The following is a 16,692-nucleotide window of genomic DNA, read 5'->3' as shown; positions in this document are numbered from 1 at the left end:
AATCCATAATTTGGGTTGTCAATCAATTGGGCTTTGGGAGTTACTGTAGGCTACCATGCACATCTAAATAGAGTTAAGCATACATCTCAATTGGTCATTATGGAAACCCTAGATACAGTTGACAAATGTATAACTCTCACAGCACGTCTCCCACCAAAAGACAAGGCAACCTGACGCATCTCACGGTCCAAATAGGCCGAATTATGAATAGATCGACTGCATGCTCATTAGACGAGCCTACTGGATAGGCCAAGGTTATGCGTGTGTGGGGAAAAGAACAACCGAAGACGAGGCCTACCACCCCATGACAGAACTTACCTGAAGGACAAATATTGTATGTAGTCAGACCAAGACACATTGCTGAAACGGCACGTGAGTTTGTAAAAGCCTCAGTTGTGTTCTTACAAAAATGGAGTGAGTGTGAGAATACGTCAGTTGTAGCCTACATCAAACAGCCTACAAATGTGCAGCTGTGCGTCTTATTCAAAGTTAATGTAAAAGACGTGAGACTTGGTTGATAGAAGTGAAAGTCTAATAGAGGTCTTCCCTCCCATTCTACAAAGCCTTTCACATTGTGATACAAGAGGTATCAATCACAATGTGATATTGCATAAGACCCTCACCCCCCCTCTATGTGGTAGTTCTGATTACATTCCTGCCAAGGGTCAAGCTGTCTCGCTCCAACAGAAGAATAACCCATCAGTAAGGTAGTAATAACACAAGTGCCCAGTAGTTATTTGACAGTTATTTAACAGTTATTTAAGACAGAAGGCCCTTTGTTCTGGATTGTATATGTGCTTATGCAACTTCATATGTGGTTCTATTCAGAGGTCACATTATTAACATTAATGTTTTTTAAAGGAAAGTTAGCCATTTTTGTCAAGTTGAAAACAAAAAACATGGTCGGTAGCCAAGGCCTAAATATTAACTTTAGTGTCCAAATAAAGAACATCGCATGGCATATAAGTAGAATAAGGTGAATCATTATTTAAAAAATATATATATATATAATATTTTTGGGGGTAGTTGAAGGCAATTATAATGCCTGTTACAATGTGCCAGTCTAAAAATAAAATATTTTTTCCCATACTGACTGAAATAATACTTCAATTCATTTGCCTTAAGAACTGAATGTCATGCACAGCATGTCCCCATAGCAGGCCAAAGTCAGACAATGTCAGAAAAAGGTCAGTTCTCTTGCTTTATTGTAAAACATACCATAGCTGTGCCAACAGTACTAATTCCAGCCCCTCCCCATCGGAACACACCTTAAAACAATTATTTTGCCTTTGAACCAACAAGTGCAGGGAAATGTAACCTGGCTCCAACAAATCAATGGTAACCAAAAGGATTCAAAATGTTACAAAGTTGTGCTAAATGTTGTACAGACAGGTATAAGATGTTCCACCTCTAATGCAGAGGGCATCTAAGTGAGCTTAGTTTTGGACAGCAAAATAATAATGATAATAAATAATATCTATTTAATCATTATCATCATAACAATCATATGTAAATCCATAATCTGTCATTTTCTTTCTTGCTTTGCATTCAGTGTGCATCGAAGGCAATTTAGACTGTAATGTAGGTTACATCCAACAAGGTTTCAACGACAGAAGAAACAACTCTAACATACACTTTAGCAGCAATATCAAAAGAGCTTGTGCTCATTGGATCATGTGTGTTAGGATCAAAATATCAGCCTCTAAACATAAGCGACTCACAATTAGCTTTTATATTTTGCACAGAGATGGGTGTTAGGAAACACTGAAAATACACATCTATGACTTGTAACCCAGGTAGCTTCGATAAGCTAAAGACAAAGAAGTTATACATGTCAATCTATCAGGCCTTTGTAAAGCAAGCGTCAATTTCAAGTTAAGATGAATGCCCCTACTGTATGTGTGAAATGCAGAGGAGGCTGGTGGGAGGAGCTATAGGAGGACAGTCATTATAATGGATGAGATGGAATTAATGGAACGGAGTCAAACATGTGGTTTCCATATGTTTGATATGTTTGACTCCAATCCATTTATTCCACTCCAGCCATTACGATAAGCCTTTCCTACCAGCCTCCTCTGGAGAAAAATGTCACCCTGTCATAAGGTCAACTTAAATGCAAAAATAGTCCTACATAGACCTGCCACAAATAGTTCTGCATAGACCTGCCACAAATAGTCCTACATAGACCTGCTGTATGGGCTTAGTAGACCATCTGTGGGGTCTTCACCAATGCAATGCATCAACCTAATTAGGGTCACAAGTCAATTAATCAGAATTTATCTTAAAGGAAAAATGACTCAGCTCTGAGAGCTAATTTCTTAAATGGTTTGCCTTCCTGCCACCGTGCAAGTTCTATTATACACTTTGTTTCCTCAAAAGGAAAACATGCAATGTAGCAGCTCATGGCTAAGATTGACAGGGTTTGCTGAAACCGGTGTTCAGTTAGTTGAAATATATGTGTGTAACTCTAGTTTTCAAACGAGAGCATTGGAGGATTTGTCGGAAGTTCGCTTCAATCTCATGTCAGAGTACACCCCTCGGTGAAACGGGGTCTGTATGATGTTGCTGTGGGTGCCCGGCACACCCAACATTGATATTTGCATTTCTTCTTCCATTCATTTCTCCTGCACTCACAAACAATAACAAAAGTCACCAACGTGAAATATGACACAGTAGCCTCAGACTGAGCACACCTGGCCGGAGGGGATTGTAAAGCAATGGAAATACGTATAAATCATATGGAGAATACATATACAGTACATAGTACAAATGAATATACACACATAGGTGAATGCAATGAAGTGCTTTTAAACGGATCTTTGATCACCATAGTTACTCAACATCATCTACTTATGGACCAAAATAACCGCCATTATTAAGTAGAACATACTGTATGTATAAAACGGCTTACATCTCAGGCTAAACTCTTAGGAAAAAAAGGTGCTATCTAGAACCTAAAAGGGTCATTCGGCTGTCTACATAGGAGAACCCTTTGTAGGACTCTTTTCGGTACTAGGTAGAACCCTTTTGGTTCCAGGTAGAACCCTTTTGTGTTCAATGTAGAACCCTTTCCACAGAGGGTTCTACATGGAACACAAAAGGGTTCTACTTGGAACCAGAAAGGGTTCTCATATGGGGACAGACAAAAAAAACTTTTCAAACCCTTTTTTCTAAGATTGTATATGTTTGGTATATACCATCAAGCCACAACAGCAAAAGCTATTCTATATGACTTGATATTTCATAATGGACATTTCACTAGTAATTAACATCCACCTGAATGCAGTCACTGAAATCCATGAGGGCACTTTCTTGGCAACCACATTACCGAAGAGTTGAAGTATAAAACATCATAAGAAATGTATTGATTTTGAATTATAAATTATAAATCTCCATATGTACAAATCTTCACGTTTCTTTTTACATATACACATATTGATAAGGCCGTCAAATCAGTAGTCCTCTGTTTCGATTGGTCCAGGGACTGTTAAACAGAAACGTATTCCTTAAAAGTGACTGTGAGACAGTTCGTGGTGATGTCAGTGATGACAATGTTGCCCATAAAAGGAGATAACATTAAGACAGACTCTTCTTTAGTCTCCTCTGTTGTTGTTGTTGCTGTTGTTGTTGTCGTTGTTGTTGTCTCTGACTCCTGTACCACTGCAGTTGGATCCTTATGCTCCGGTTCTGGCTCTGGCACTGGCTCAGGTTCAGGTTGCTTTCTGGTTCTAGAACAGCTAAGATCCATAGGTTCTTCCTGACTGGTGCTGGTGTCCGTAATCTCATACCCATACCCGCTACTGCTGCTCCGGCGGGGGACAATGAGGTGGAGGTCCATGGGTTTGTCCTGGGGCGGAGTGGGCACAGCACTGGGGACACTGATGCTCCTGGAGCTCAGAAACTTTTTACACGCGCCCCTGTCCTCCTCGGGGTGGGAGAGCTTGCGTTTGCGGTCGTTATTTGTGGTGGGGAGTGTCCGGATCTGGTCCATAGGGCTAGGGGTGGGGAGGCTAGTATCCATCGCCCAGGGGGAAGGGGTTGGGTTGGTGGTTAGCTGTAGGGGGTGATCATCCGGTAAGTCCGCCTGGCCCCTCGCAACCTCTGTGTTGTATTCCTCAGCCGTGCTGGGCGATGGTTTGGAGAAATGTCCGTCTTCTGGAGAGTGTTTCTTGGGATGCTCAGCGGCCGGCATGGAACTGGCATTACAGATCTCTTTAGGGACATTGGTGGTTCCCTGTACCTTGGACATGTCTGACTGCTCAGCGTGTTGAGGTTTCTCTTCTCCAGTCAAGTCTGAAGAGTGTTTACCCTTGGCCGCCCCAGCCTTGTTGCCGTCCATGTACTTGCTCATGACGATGACAATGCGTCCATTCTTGTTCTTGTTCTTGATGATCTTCATCTTGCTGCTGACAGCACTGGGAAGGGCTGCCTCCTTTGGGCTGGGCTTCAGGGCGCATTCGCTCTCAGCCTCGTTGACACGCACCACTGCTTTCTTCATCTCCACCACCGTCACGTCTTTGACTTTGCTCAGGCAGCCCGTGTTTTTGTCGCGAACCCATTTCTGCTGCAGTGCCGGCGGCAGGTTCCACCCAGGGTTGGGATTGGTGGGCGGACTGGGTTCCTGACCTTTGACCATGTCTTTGGGCCTGGTGGACTGGGTGTTGTACATATTAGGGTCAGGCTGGTAGTGGTGGTGTTTCTTGCTGTTGAGCTGATAGAATAACTTCTTCTTCCCGTTGCCTAGCTGGTCCGCTGAGACTTCCTGTTTGCTGGGCTGGTACTGGTGGTGCTTCTTGCTGTTCAGCTGGTACTGTTGGGGCTGGGAGCGGTGCATCTGGATCGGGTCTGACCTGAGGTGGTTCTCGGCCTCCGGAGACGTCTCCTCAAATCCAGCAGGGATGCTGGATCTCCGTGCAAACGAGGGAAGCTGAAAAGGTCGGAAGACAATGGAAGGTTATTATTCTGAAAAATGAAGGCACTCCTTTCATCTTTTATTGTTCGGGTTTAACTGATGAGGGAGATAGAAAAGGCAAAAGATAACCAACAGAAATCTATCCTAAGTCTACATTTATGCTATGTTGCTTCTCATAACTAGTCCTTAGCCATAGCCAGCAATCCAATCCAATTCAAAAGGACATTATAAATCCCCTCAAGGGTAATTCAAGACATTGTCGGAGCACAAGAATACAATATCATTGCATAAATTATCCACATACTGTAAGCCTAAATGCAACACACAGGCCTTGGCTAATGGCTACATTTGTACATTGGGATTCAGATGTTATCGGAACATTACATTCTAGTTCTTGGCTAACCTGGCATAAAGGACACAGACAACCGATCTATAACTTTGTGTGAGGAGAGCATCCAGTCAGTGCTCTCCTCCTGGGATTCCTTCCTCCATCTTCTCAGATCCCTCCCCCCTCTTTCCCTCTCCACTTCCCATGCATGACCCACCCCCCAGGCCATGAGAATGCTATTTCAGAAAGGGGAGGAAGACGCTATGTCTATGACCTCAGGGTCACTGAGGTGCCACTAGACATGTCACGCTTGATCCTTGATGTCAAACCACGTGTGGTTGTAGCAATGTGGTGTCTCTTAAAGGCCCACTTTGTACAGACATTTTTGAGGATTGTCTATCCTTGCATCCATATCTATGAACTTGAGAGTGGTTATATTTCTCCAGCCTTATCCGTCAGCTTTGTAGCAAACTAAGTGGCAGGGCTGCCATTTTGTTGTTTTTCAAATGAAGTGGGTTTTCAGGGCTTGACTACTCGTAGTAATAAACACAGTGGCACTAAATCACTAGCCGTTTGTAATTAAATCTGGCTCCAAGTGTGTTCTTACAAAATACTCAACCTCAGGGAACTGTGAACTATGTTCTGTTATTCTTTCACTTCTGCTTTGAATAATTCTAGAAAAGGCACATTTTAGAGCTAACAAATTGCTCGCGTGAAAATGGAATGGCATACCAAATTTCCCATAGGCAACATAGTTATTCATTTGGGGAGGAGAAAATAACACTTGTAAAATCTTAAAAGGGAAACAGCCATTTGCACATGTGGCTATTAGCATAAAATAAAATGAATGCGCTCAAGCAATACTTCCAGAGCCTGAGGCAACAAACTGGGTTTCATGATGAGTGTGTAGGTCAGACCAGCTGGAGGGCCCCATACCTCTCTCTCTCTTTCCTAATGCAAATCTACTCAAAATAACCACAGATATAATGACAGGGATCTCCAAAACACCTGACACTGGTGTGTTACAGGAACTTCTGCTCTCTCTCTCTCTCTCTCTCTCTCTCTCTCTCTCTCTCTGCTGTTCAGTGGCATGGCAACAGAATGGCTGACTGAAAATCCTGTTATTTTTAAACAAATGTAACTATTAAACATAAAAACAATAAGGCGGGGATGATGATCGTTACCTGGACTAAGAGATGTTTTGGTTTTGGTCCACGTTTACGATATCCCATCAACTGTTCCTGTCTCTCTCTGTAAAAGATGATGAAAAAAACATATATTTACCATGAGGGTGGAGGTTGGCAGGAAACATCATCTTGTGTCATCAAAAGATGTTTGACGTATTGACATACTGGTAGCTTTACAACATATTAATTAACTGTACATATTGACAGATGTGCACAAACAAAACTAAGTTTGCAAATATATCCCTCTATTGGTCTTATTAATAATTCCGTAGCATCTCTAGACCAATTTATTTTTGAAATAATCTCTTCAAGGTCGAAAGCGGAATTCTGATTTTGAAGACTAATGAAGACCCGTGTGTGACATGCTGCAAAGCATTCTGGTCTGTCTGTATTTGCATAACTCTCTCCATAGTAATATGCCCATCATTCCATATTCTCATTATAATGAAGGAATTCAATTAGTTCTACAGCAAGGGGAGAATCTCCCCCTCTCTTCCACATCCTCTCCCACCGCCAGTCCTTACACCTCCCTATGGTTCTGTCACAGTCAAATCCTAATTAGGGTCACATGGCGTGTATGAAATTGAATAAATACAAGGTTGAAGTAAGGTTTACTGAAAATGAAATAACTGCTGCACAACAGCATCTACCCTGCATAAAGATTAGGTGACAAGGTGTGTATGAAATTGAATAAATACAAGGTTGAAGTAAGGTTTACTGAAAATGAAATAACTGCTGCACAACAGCATCTACCCTGCATAAGGATTAGGTGAACACAATGGTCTATTATTAACTATGCACATTTGAATATATTGGGTTGTATTCCCGAGTAAATTACACTCACTGAATAAATGAATTTATAACTAGATTCCAGAGAACTATAGCCTACCAAGAATAACATTATATTTGTTTGGGTTTACAAAACTCTTCCCACAAAAAGAAGAGAGAGAGCTGTGCAGGACGTTATTATTCTGTTGTGATCATATGCACAGTCATGTCCATATGAAATAATTGCTCCCTGGTTGAGGCCTTAAGTCATAACATTCTCGTAAATATGACCCACTAGCCCAATGGCAGCTGGACTCGACGCACCCGCACCGCTGTGCATTAGCGAATGTGGCTAACACACAGCATTAATGTAGTAGGTATTCTATGCTACGGTATGAATGTTTAAGCAAAACACTGAGCAAACCCGTGATGACACGGCCAGTCCCCGTGAACTTTCGGCATCATAAAGCAATAACGTGGTGTGATTTTACACCGGAGACGTCCAGCGGGGCAACCTCCCTTTATAGAAGATTTGGCAATTACAACCTCCCATGTCGATTCCCCTCCCCCATCCCCCGGGACCAGAGCAGAGCGAGCCGAACACACAGGCCTGCTCCTTCCCTCCCCACACAGCGCAGAGGCAGCGCTCTGAGACCGACCGTCCAGCCGACACAGACAAGGCCGCCGGGGGACTGGAGAATATGAGGTCGCCAACTGGAAATGCCGAAGAGCAGTGCATGTCAATTACGGTTTCCATAAATGTGATACCCATCCCCCGTACTTTAGGCTTTCAGCCGTCTATGCATCTCCCTGTCCCCACACCGTGAAGCACGGAGTGGTGGTGGTGGCCTTTGGGGCGGGTAGCCTAGGTTATCCCGTGGGTGAGAGAGAGACCAGCCGCCTGCACCACGCAAATGCTGTTGTGATACGTTGTTGGAGTGAAATGATTGCGAGATATGTGGTCATCAACGCAATCGAGTATGCATGACATTGCATGTGATGTAGGCTATTTGTGAATTTGCGGCGCAAAATTGTTTAAGCCCTATAGGCTTTCGCACAGACATGATACTTTTATGCAGCCTTGCTTATAATCAACTCTTATAGATACTCCAAAGGTTTTTAGCTAATACAAAGAGTATTCCGATCAATAGTTATGAAATAAAATGTGGTTTAAAATATCCCATTGCGTTTGAATGTAGCCAAACGATAGGCCTAATCATTCGTCGCCAGAGTCTTAAAGCTAATTGTTGAAATCAGCCCATGTTTCGGACTACACAAGAGTGGTTTTGTCATTATAAGGACTTTCACAATGACATATTCATGAATTGACTCACAGGGACCAGACTATCAAAATACTATTAGGCCTATATGCGCAAATTCGTCGTTCATTCACAATAGCATCCCAGCGCCGTTATTTCCTCCAAAACTGGCTCACTTTTGACAGCAGCCCAAGTCTTCGATTGTAATAGGCTACACAATAGGGCCGTAAGAGGGTAAATTAGGCCAATAGGAAGATTGCTAATGAAGGATATTGACTTCATATATATATTTACACTGTTTATTGATGGACAACTTCACACCGAATGTCTAATTACAACATCTCCCTCCGTTTATTTTTCTCAATTGTATTTTATTTTGTAGCAGTTCTTTGCATAGGACTAGCCTACATTAACTGCCATGCCGTGGAGCATGGACTCATTGAGACCCAGACCTTGACAACAACCCATGGAATAGTCTAGGCTATTAAAATGCAGAATGCAGAATTTAATCCTAAAACTATGCACACGTGCGGGTATCTAATCAATCCATAAACGTGTCTTTGGAGTTCTCCCAACATTCAAACACATCCCCCATGGGAGGCGGTGTGGTGTATGAATAACATGCGCTTGCTACCCACCGCCCCCCTCCTCTCGTGACCATATAAGGTCATGACTCAACTCGAGGCTGCTAGGCCATATCCAAGGTCTCTCACCTGTTTTGGAACGCCACGAGAAGGCGCGGGTCAAGGATGTTTTCCTCGGGTTCCCATGTGTTGTATCTGTATGAAGAACAGAAAACAATATGTAATTAATGTTGAGAAAAACAACATAGGCTATTCCCTTTTACAATAAGGTTGTCTCAATATATTATAGGTTATGAATTACATACTGTCCTTGACTCTAGCCCACAACGTCGTTACAATAGTCTTCATGCGTAAAGTAGCCTATACACCAGCATGTTCCAAAAATGTGTTATAGCCTACTAATGGGTTCATCTCTTGGATGATTCACTATGTCTGGCAAGGGAAGCCAATTCCAAAACAAATGCGGATCATGCCTGCCATAGCAAATAACCCTGGGTATGTCTCAAGTAGGCTGCGCGAGAGAGAGAGCAGTACACCATTCAAAAGACAGGGTAGGGTCCCTGCTCTATCCAAACGCGAACGGTATAAGACCAATACTCTTTGCACTGTGCACCGAGTTACAGTCGGCCATTTTAACACCACTGTCTCGTAAATTCGCTGGCAGTGCAGAAATAATTAAAACGGGATTACATGGCTGTGCCTACCCCCTTCCCTCGCATAAATTAGTGAAGGCATCCGTATCGCTCTCCCTCTCTTTCTCGCTCCCCTCTATCTCCATTTAGCTCGCGCGCGCGTGCCCGTAGCTGCCTTTCGAGCGAGGTTTTTTTTTGTTGAAAAACAAAATCGGTTGCTGTCTGCAAAATCCACATATGGGTACTGTCGTGTGTCCGAGCATTTAAAATCATATGAGCAATACAATGTTTCACACTTACTTTGGAGACCACCCTCTCCACTTTACCAGGTATTCTATTTTGCCCTGTAGGAGAAGGGAGAAAGAGAGAGATTTGGTGAGAAAACCGATAACATTCTAATTGAGCTCAACGCTATTGAAATGTGCATTGGAGAGAAGTTTTACCTTCCGAATGCGCTTCTTTTCGATACCCTCCACCGCAAAGACGTGCTCTCCCGCGGCAGGTAGCTCCATTCTGGCTTGAATCCGTTTGAAGCGAACGAACGTTGAAATACGTTGATGCCTTCGTTCACTCGGTGCGTTCTCTCCTTTGGTAATTTTCCAGTTATAAGAAACCAAACTGTAATCCCTCCACCACTCCTCTCTCTCGCTCCTTCTCGCTCTCTCTGTCGCTCTCTTGCCCTCTCCCCTCTCTCTCACACACACACACTCTCGCTGGGTCCTGGCTCGAAGGCAGTAAGCAGAAAGATATCCACAGTCCACACTAGTGGGGCTGCAAGAACACTTCATGCAATAGCCAGGCACATGACGTCAGAGCGAAGAGGGGGAGGTGAAAGGCAGAGGTTTGTACCCGCTCCGTGTTGTGTGGAGCAGAGTTGGGCTGCAAGAGACAGGCAGCTATGGAAATGATAATCCATTACTGTATAATTTACATCCACGAGCAAACCATACCTTTGTTGACTAAATATGTATCCTATACCAGGTTCATTCGATCGGCACAATATGTATGTTGAATTGGAATCTTCCAATGCCATTTAGAAAAATCAAATACAAAAATGTAGTTTGAGAACATGTTTCATGTGTAGGACTTTTCAGAGGTGTATAACAACATGCTATTGGTGCTTTATAGTCTATTTTCCCCCAAAAATATACTTGGCAATTTGTATCATCAACTTGCTGGGAATAGAATGGAATTGAACATAATATAATATAAGGCGCAGGTGCAAAGTCTTCTCCGAATGTTAGGCACATAAGAGCCTGTCGATACGATGATCGTGTCTGTAAATGTAATAGATACATTATGCAATGGTTTCAAGAATTGCTAATCAAAATACGTTATGAAAGAGTTTTCATAATGAAGCCTAAGAGCCGAAATTGGTCAGTGGGACAACACGTGTCAACCTTCAGATTCATATAAACGTGTTGCTGTGGATGCTGAAAATGTTCATAATAACATTACATTATTCAAAGGGAAATTGTGTCATATTTTTAGGTTTCCTAAAGAAATGGGCACAATTCAATGAAGAGGGGCATTCAGTGGGCATTGGTCTAATGCGACCCCAGTAGGCTAGGCGTCATGTTCTTCAACGACGACCATAAGCTGCCTATTGACTTTACCTTTTGACTTTCATGATCATACCCAATGCAGTAGACTGCTTGAATTATTTTAAAATGTGGAGAGCCTATCGGTTATGAGGTTACCAAATATCTAGGTCATGCACTAGGCTACTCTACACCGAAACCACTTTCGTATGCTCTAGTCGTTCACAAATGCCATTTGAACATTGATAGACATCAGACGACTGCTGTAATCGATATTTTGCGTAACTTTAGGCTTATATTAGCCATATATGGCTAAATGTGCTCTCTAAAATGTAACTCAATAATATTTCAATAGGCTATTAAAATGCATGTGCAGAAAGATACGAGCTATAGTAAAGCAACTTCATATGCTACCCTGCTGTGTCGGGTACTACTTCATTTAATAGTTGTGCCATTAATATTTAAGCTACTCGTTTGTAGGAAATTAATGATTGATTAGACGACCGATAACACCATTGCGCATTGGGTGTATATGCCACAATGGTGACACATTTTGATCAGGTCTACCTCGAAACGATTAGACGAGGGGTAAATCGAGAAGTCAACACCAAAATGCCAAGTATTCTAGCTGATACATAAAGCGTTTCCCTCTCAACTATAATTCAGCACCACAAGGGTTAATGCACGATCTTCCATAGAGCGGCAACCGCCAGCCTATTGCAACCAGGCACGATACAGCGCTGCCCTTCCTTATAAGGTAATGGATAGAAACGAGTGTAATACCACACCGTGTAATAATTAAAAGCCATGTTTCACACTCGAAATACATACTGGGCGACGTCCTGATACCGCCTGCAGTAAAAGCGCTCGTGAAAACGACGGATTTTGATCATATTCACGGTTTTCATTTGCCCTTCAACTGCGGTCAGAGAGCGAATACGCCCTGCTCCCTTAGCAACAGCATTCGGAGCGAAATACAATTTAACTGGGACTATAGAGCCAATACAGCCCGTAATTAAATGTCATAGGTAGCGCTCACGTTTTTCTATCGTTTGCGAATTTCCTGTCTTATTAGTTAAGCGTTTTAGAAACGAAATGCATGGCTGGAGGCAACATGAAGCCGTGGAGTGAAGACGATATCTATAATTTAGAGGTGTTATTTTCAATGGCTGTTAAATTGTATATAGTAGTAGGCTACATGCATTCATTCCCCTTCCATGAAGTGATATTAGTAGGGATGATTTTATGACACATTGAAGGGATCATTCATTTTTCATTGGCTGCTCCTGACGCAGCCATTCTGTAATGCTGCTGCCGACTTTTTCCTGATAAGAGTTTGATGGAATGTCGCAAGTGCATTTTTGTGTTGTCTCTCACGTCGATACAAACATCCAACTCAGCACAAGCACATAAATGTCTACACACTAACCTTGTATAATCACCACTGAACAGAGACGAACGAGCATACTAAAGTAGGATTAGAAACGCATTGCACATAATACATTGTTGTTTCAGAAGGTATTTGTCTGTTTGAACTACGTGATATGGTTTGATGTTGTAGTTTTTGTTTCAGCATTTACTTTTCAAGTAAAACAAATGTCGCCCCATTTAATAAACCCTATTCCAGACTCACAAACTACTGTAGGCTGTGAGAATTCAGGTATAGGCTAAATAAACCAACCTGCCAACCCTGCGAGAATTGGTAATCATTTGGGTGTGGTTGCACATTTGCAAGTAGACTCTTTTAATACATGGTCTCACACCTTGATTACCGTGTTGGCCTATAGCCAATGTTGTTCTCGACCCATATGATCATTATATCCGCCTCTGAACACACAGGTGCAAAAACTCACTGGTTTGGCTCCAGGCTCTGATGCATCTCTAGTCAATAGCTGTGCCAATACTTTTAGGTAAAGGCAATCAACTTCGATTGTTCATTCCGAATAATAAAGGATTAGGATGCTTAAAAACAACCGTTTCTAATTCACATTGTTGGATGTGTATTGAAGATAGTAGGTCTTCCATTCCGACAGTGTTTCTATAGCACCACATTGTTTATTTTATTAGAGAGCATTTATTTAGCCGTGTTGAATCCAAACATTGTAAAATAATTCTATAGTTATGAAAGCAGCAATTGAACAAAAAAATTACTTGAATTGATTGAAGTTTATTAACAGATAATTGCACTTTATAAAGCGGGAATAGGCCTATGCGTAAAACGGTAGGCACAATGTACCAATGCTGTTCGCAGTGTATCTCAAAGTTTCTCCATGACATACGTTCATAGTCTAAGTCTATATACGTTGTGTCTATTTGTGACCGGATAAAGTATACCATCTTGTATGAAGCGTGGACGATGTTAACCCACAATTACTATGTTATCTTATTTACGCTAACTTCTCAAGTCTGGGAAACAAAATACATCGTTTTTGTAGTGCAAAGCGACTGTAAAATTGACACAACAGCCGAGCCAAAAAGACAGAATAAATGTTTTCAAATGAGAAATGGCATGGCACATGTTCTAAAAATGTAAAACATTTCTGCTACTGTTAAGCTATCAGATATGAAGGTCAAAATGCGGTGGATTGCAACTCCTGTTGGAATGTCCATGACGGTGTTACAGCAAACGAATGTTAGATATGCATGTACATACATGGGCCTGGGTTAGAATGTAGAAGCTTTCTGTTCCGTCATCCCATGGGTAGCTCATTTATCATAGAATGGATGGTGGAAGCACTGTGCCATTTAATACATGAAATAACTGATGGTTTACCACTGTTTATCAGACTGGGCTAATCCTTTGGGCAGGAACATACTTTATAGAATACACAAATGCTGTAGTCTCATATGTTGTATTTCGTTATTACTTGTGTACATTTGCGCTGTGTGTAGATCTTCACTATACCTCATATGGCAAGAGAGGTCTGCAGATCTCCAGGAAGTGAGAGAGTAAAAGAGATTGAGAAAGAGGTGTGTGCATGTTTGTGTATGTGTGTGCCTGTGTGTGTGCCTGTGTGCGTGTGTGTATATCTGTGTGTGTTCAGCAGGGCCCAGGGTCAGGCTAAACCGTGATCTCTGCTCCCCTCACCGTGGGGAGTCATGAGGCGGTGAGGAGAGAGATGCTGGGTGAGATCCCAGACTATGACCTTTTCACAGACTCATCCCAGAGCCTCTCTCTCTCTCTCCACTCACAGTCTCTCTCACAGCCTGCCTGTATAATCATCCAACCCACAAAATGGTGTCTGCTTAGAGAGGGCTTGGCACTTGTAGTGCCCAGACTGTGCCAACTGGTGAAATGGAGAGATCTGGGTGGCGGGGCAAAGTGGGGCAGAAGAGGGAGAGAATACAAGAGAAAGAGGAGAGAGTGAAGAGGGCAAAGAGAAGGAGAGGAAATGTCAAAAAGAGAAGGAGAAGAGGATTAGAAAGGGGGGATGGGAGGAGGGAAAGAAGAGAGAAAAAGAGAGATATGAGAGAGAGAGAGAGAGGCAGCAGCACCAGCAGCAGTAACAGCAGCAGGACCACAACGGATGCCTGCATTGCTCAGCCAAGCATCTGATTCATCTCTCACAGAAAGATGGAAGAAAAGAGGATTGGATGAGGGGACAGAGTGGAGGGGTAGAGGGGTAGAAGGGGTTGGGGGGTATTACAAAAATGTTAAGAGGGCCCTACAGCCATTCTCACAACGCTCAGTGGGCGGTCATTAAGCCCCCCTATCAAACAGGCTGATGTGGCAGGGAGAGGGGGAGACGCACAGAATTAGGAGGGGACGTTTTCCCTCCATGAGAATGCAATTTGAGATTCTTCAAGCTGTACACTGTATATCTGGCAACCTTGAAACACTTGGATTTTCGACAATGCGGTTTAGCTTATTCCAAGCCTTGTCGAATTAGCAACTCTATTATGGGGAAGGAAGTGATTTTGTTTGCGCGCTTGGAAAAAAAGCATAATCAATGCATTGTAATCACTGCATTCATTTAGATCAATTCTGTCATAGTAGAATATGCCAAGTAAACATATGAATTCATTGAAAATGATGTGACAATACAGCTGGTCATTTTAAATCCAGACTCCTAGCATTGAGGTTTTAATGCAGCTATCTCCCTTCATCTTGGTCTTTTTCTGACACATGTTCAATTATGATAATGGTAACGAATGAAAGCCATTAGTATCCAATTAATCTTGGCACGCTGCAGATTTTAAAGGCCCAGTGTAGTCAAAAACGTGAGTTCCTGTGTTTTATATATATTTCCACACTATGAGGTTGGAATGATACTGTGAAAATGTGAAAATGATGACAATGCCCTTCTAGTGTAAGAGCTGTTTGAAAAGACCACCTCAAATTTCTGCTTGTTTTGGTGGGATGGAGTTACACATGATGGCGGTAAATTAGTTAATAGACAAATAGAGAAAGAGAGTTCCAAACTTCTCTCCCAATAACAGTTCAGTTTCCCCCTCCCCACTTAGACCACTCCCAGGTAGTCCAAGCCAAATTCTTGCTTGAGAAATTACTCTTTGTTAAGAAGCTATTTTTCTTTCTTTTTGACCATTTTAATTGAAAACAATCACGGGAAGGAACTTAATTATTACCCAGAAATGATTTGATATTGTGATAAAAATGGCTCCATTCGACCTTTAATGCAGCCTACAGCCTCTGCATCAGGCTGTATGGGCTGTGTGTATTAATGCGGGAGGGAAGTGGAAATTCCTCCTCCAGTGTCTTTGTCAGGCCCATTGTTGTCATGTGGGGCTGGTCCATGGAGAGGAGCTCTCTGTGAGGGTGGGCTGCCTCACTTTCCTCCCTGCCTGCCTGTCGTCGTGTGGGGCTTGCTCAGTCACCCCCCCCCCCCCCCCCCCAACCACCCCTCCTGCGACCCCCCTCTACTCCCATACCCAGGAGCCTGAGCAAGGGGTGTGTGGGTGGGAGGAAGGGGGAGCAGGGAGGGGGGCTGATAGAGAGCACCATGCTCCCTGGGGATGGGGGCTCTAGTAGGGTGTGTGGGTGGGAATGAGGGGGAGCGGGGAGGGGGGCTGATAGAGAGCACCATGCTCCCTGGGGATGGGGGCTCTAGTAGGGTGTGTGGGTGGGAGTAAGGGGGAGCGGGAAGGGGGGCTGATAGAGAGCACCATGCTCCCTGGGGATGGGAGGTCTAGCAGGGTGTGTGGGTGGGAGTGAGGGGGAGCGGGGAGGGGGGCTGATAGAGAGCACCATGCTCCCTGGGGATGGGAGGTCTAGCAGGGTGTGTGGGTGGGAGTGAGGGGGAGCGGGGAGGGGGGCTGATAGAGAGCACCATGCTCCCTGGGGATGGGAGGTCTAGCAGGGTGTGTGGGTGGGAGTGAGGGGGAGCGGGGAGGGGGGCTGATAGAGAGCACCATGCTCCCTGGGGATGGGAGGTCTAGCAGGGTGTGTGTGGTGGAATCTGCTGCAGCAGACCTGTCAATAGTGTATAGAGCCACGGTGCTATGCTGGCCTGGGATGCAGTC

General features: G+C 43.4%; 1 protein-coding gene across 3 annotated transcripts; it reads right to left on the bottom strand.

The window, feature by feature from the left end:
* Positions 1 to 1,183: 1,183 nt before the first annotated feature.
* cbx4 (chromobox homolog 4 (Pc class homolog, Drosophila)) lies at positions 1,184 to 10,446 on the bottom strand. Of its 3 annotated transcripts, XR_004206822.1 has the most exons (6): positions 10,114 to 10,446; positions 9,971 to 10,014; positions 9,168 to 9,233; positions 6,425 to 6,491; positions 2,082 to 4,927; positions 1,184 to 1,917 (listed from the first exon to the last, which is right to left on the bottom strand). XR_004206822.1 is itself a non-coding variant. In XM_031813994.1 (5 exons), exons 1-5 carry the CDS (start codon positions 10,180 to 10,182, stop codon positions 3,488 to 3,490), a joined length of 1,686 nt encoding a protein of 561 aa, XP_031669854.1. In that variant the 5' UTR covers positions 10,183 to 10,446; the 3' UTR covers positions 1,184 to 3,487. The 3 variants fall into 3 exon arrangements, 2 of the variants coding, with proteins under 2 accessions (XP_031669854.1, XP_031669855.1); XM_031813994.1 differs by having other exon boundaries at positions 1,184 to 4,927; XM_031813995.1 differs by lacking the exons at positions 9,971 to 10,014; positions 10,114 to 10,446 and adding an exon at positions 9,344 to 9,646 and having other exon boundaries at positions 1,184 to 4,927.
* Between the last annotated feature and the right edge of the window lie 6,246 nt (positions 10,447 to 16,692).

This window comes from Oncorhynchus kisutch, unplaced genomic scaffold (genome assembly GCF_002021735.2).
Source record: "Oncorhynchus kisutch isolate 150728-3 unplaced genomic scaffold, Okis_V2 Okis06b-Okis10b_hom, whole genome shotgun sequence".
Taxonomy (NCBI): domain Eukaryota; kingdom Metazoa; phylum Chordata; class Actinopteri; order Salmoniformes; family Salmonidae; genus Oncorhynchus; species Oncorhynchus kisutch.
The sequence above is the reverse complement of the archived record's forward strand: the minus strand, read 5'-3'. Positions and strand labels throughout refer to the sequence as shown.

Bases quoted from the DNA above. Each gene is read 5' to 3' on its own strand.
- cbx4 (XM_031813994.1), bottom strand. From the start codon at position 10,182: ATGGAGCTACCTGCCGCGGGAGAGCACGTCTTTGCGGTGGAGGGTATC. The intron at 10,015-10,113 runs GTAAAACTTCTC...CTTCTCCTACAG, and splicing joins AAAAGAAGCGCATTCGGAAG to GGCAAAATAGAATACCTGGT. The intron at 6,492-9,167 runs GTGAGAGACCTT...CATCTTTTACAG, and splicing joins CTCGTGGCGTTCCAAAACAG to AGAGAGACAGGAACAGTTGA.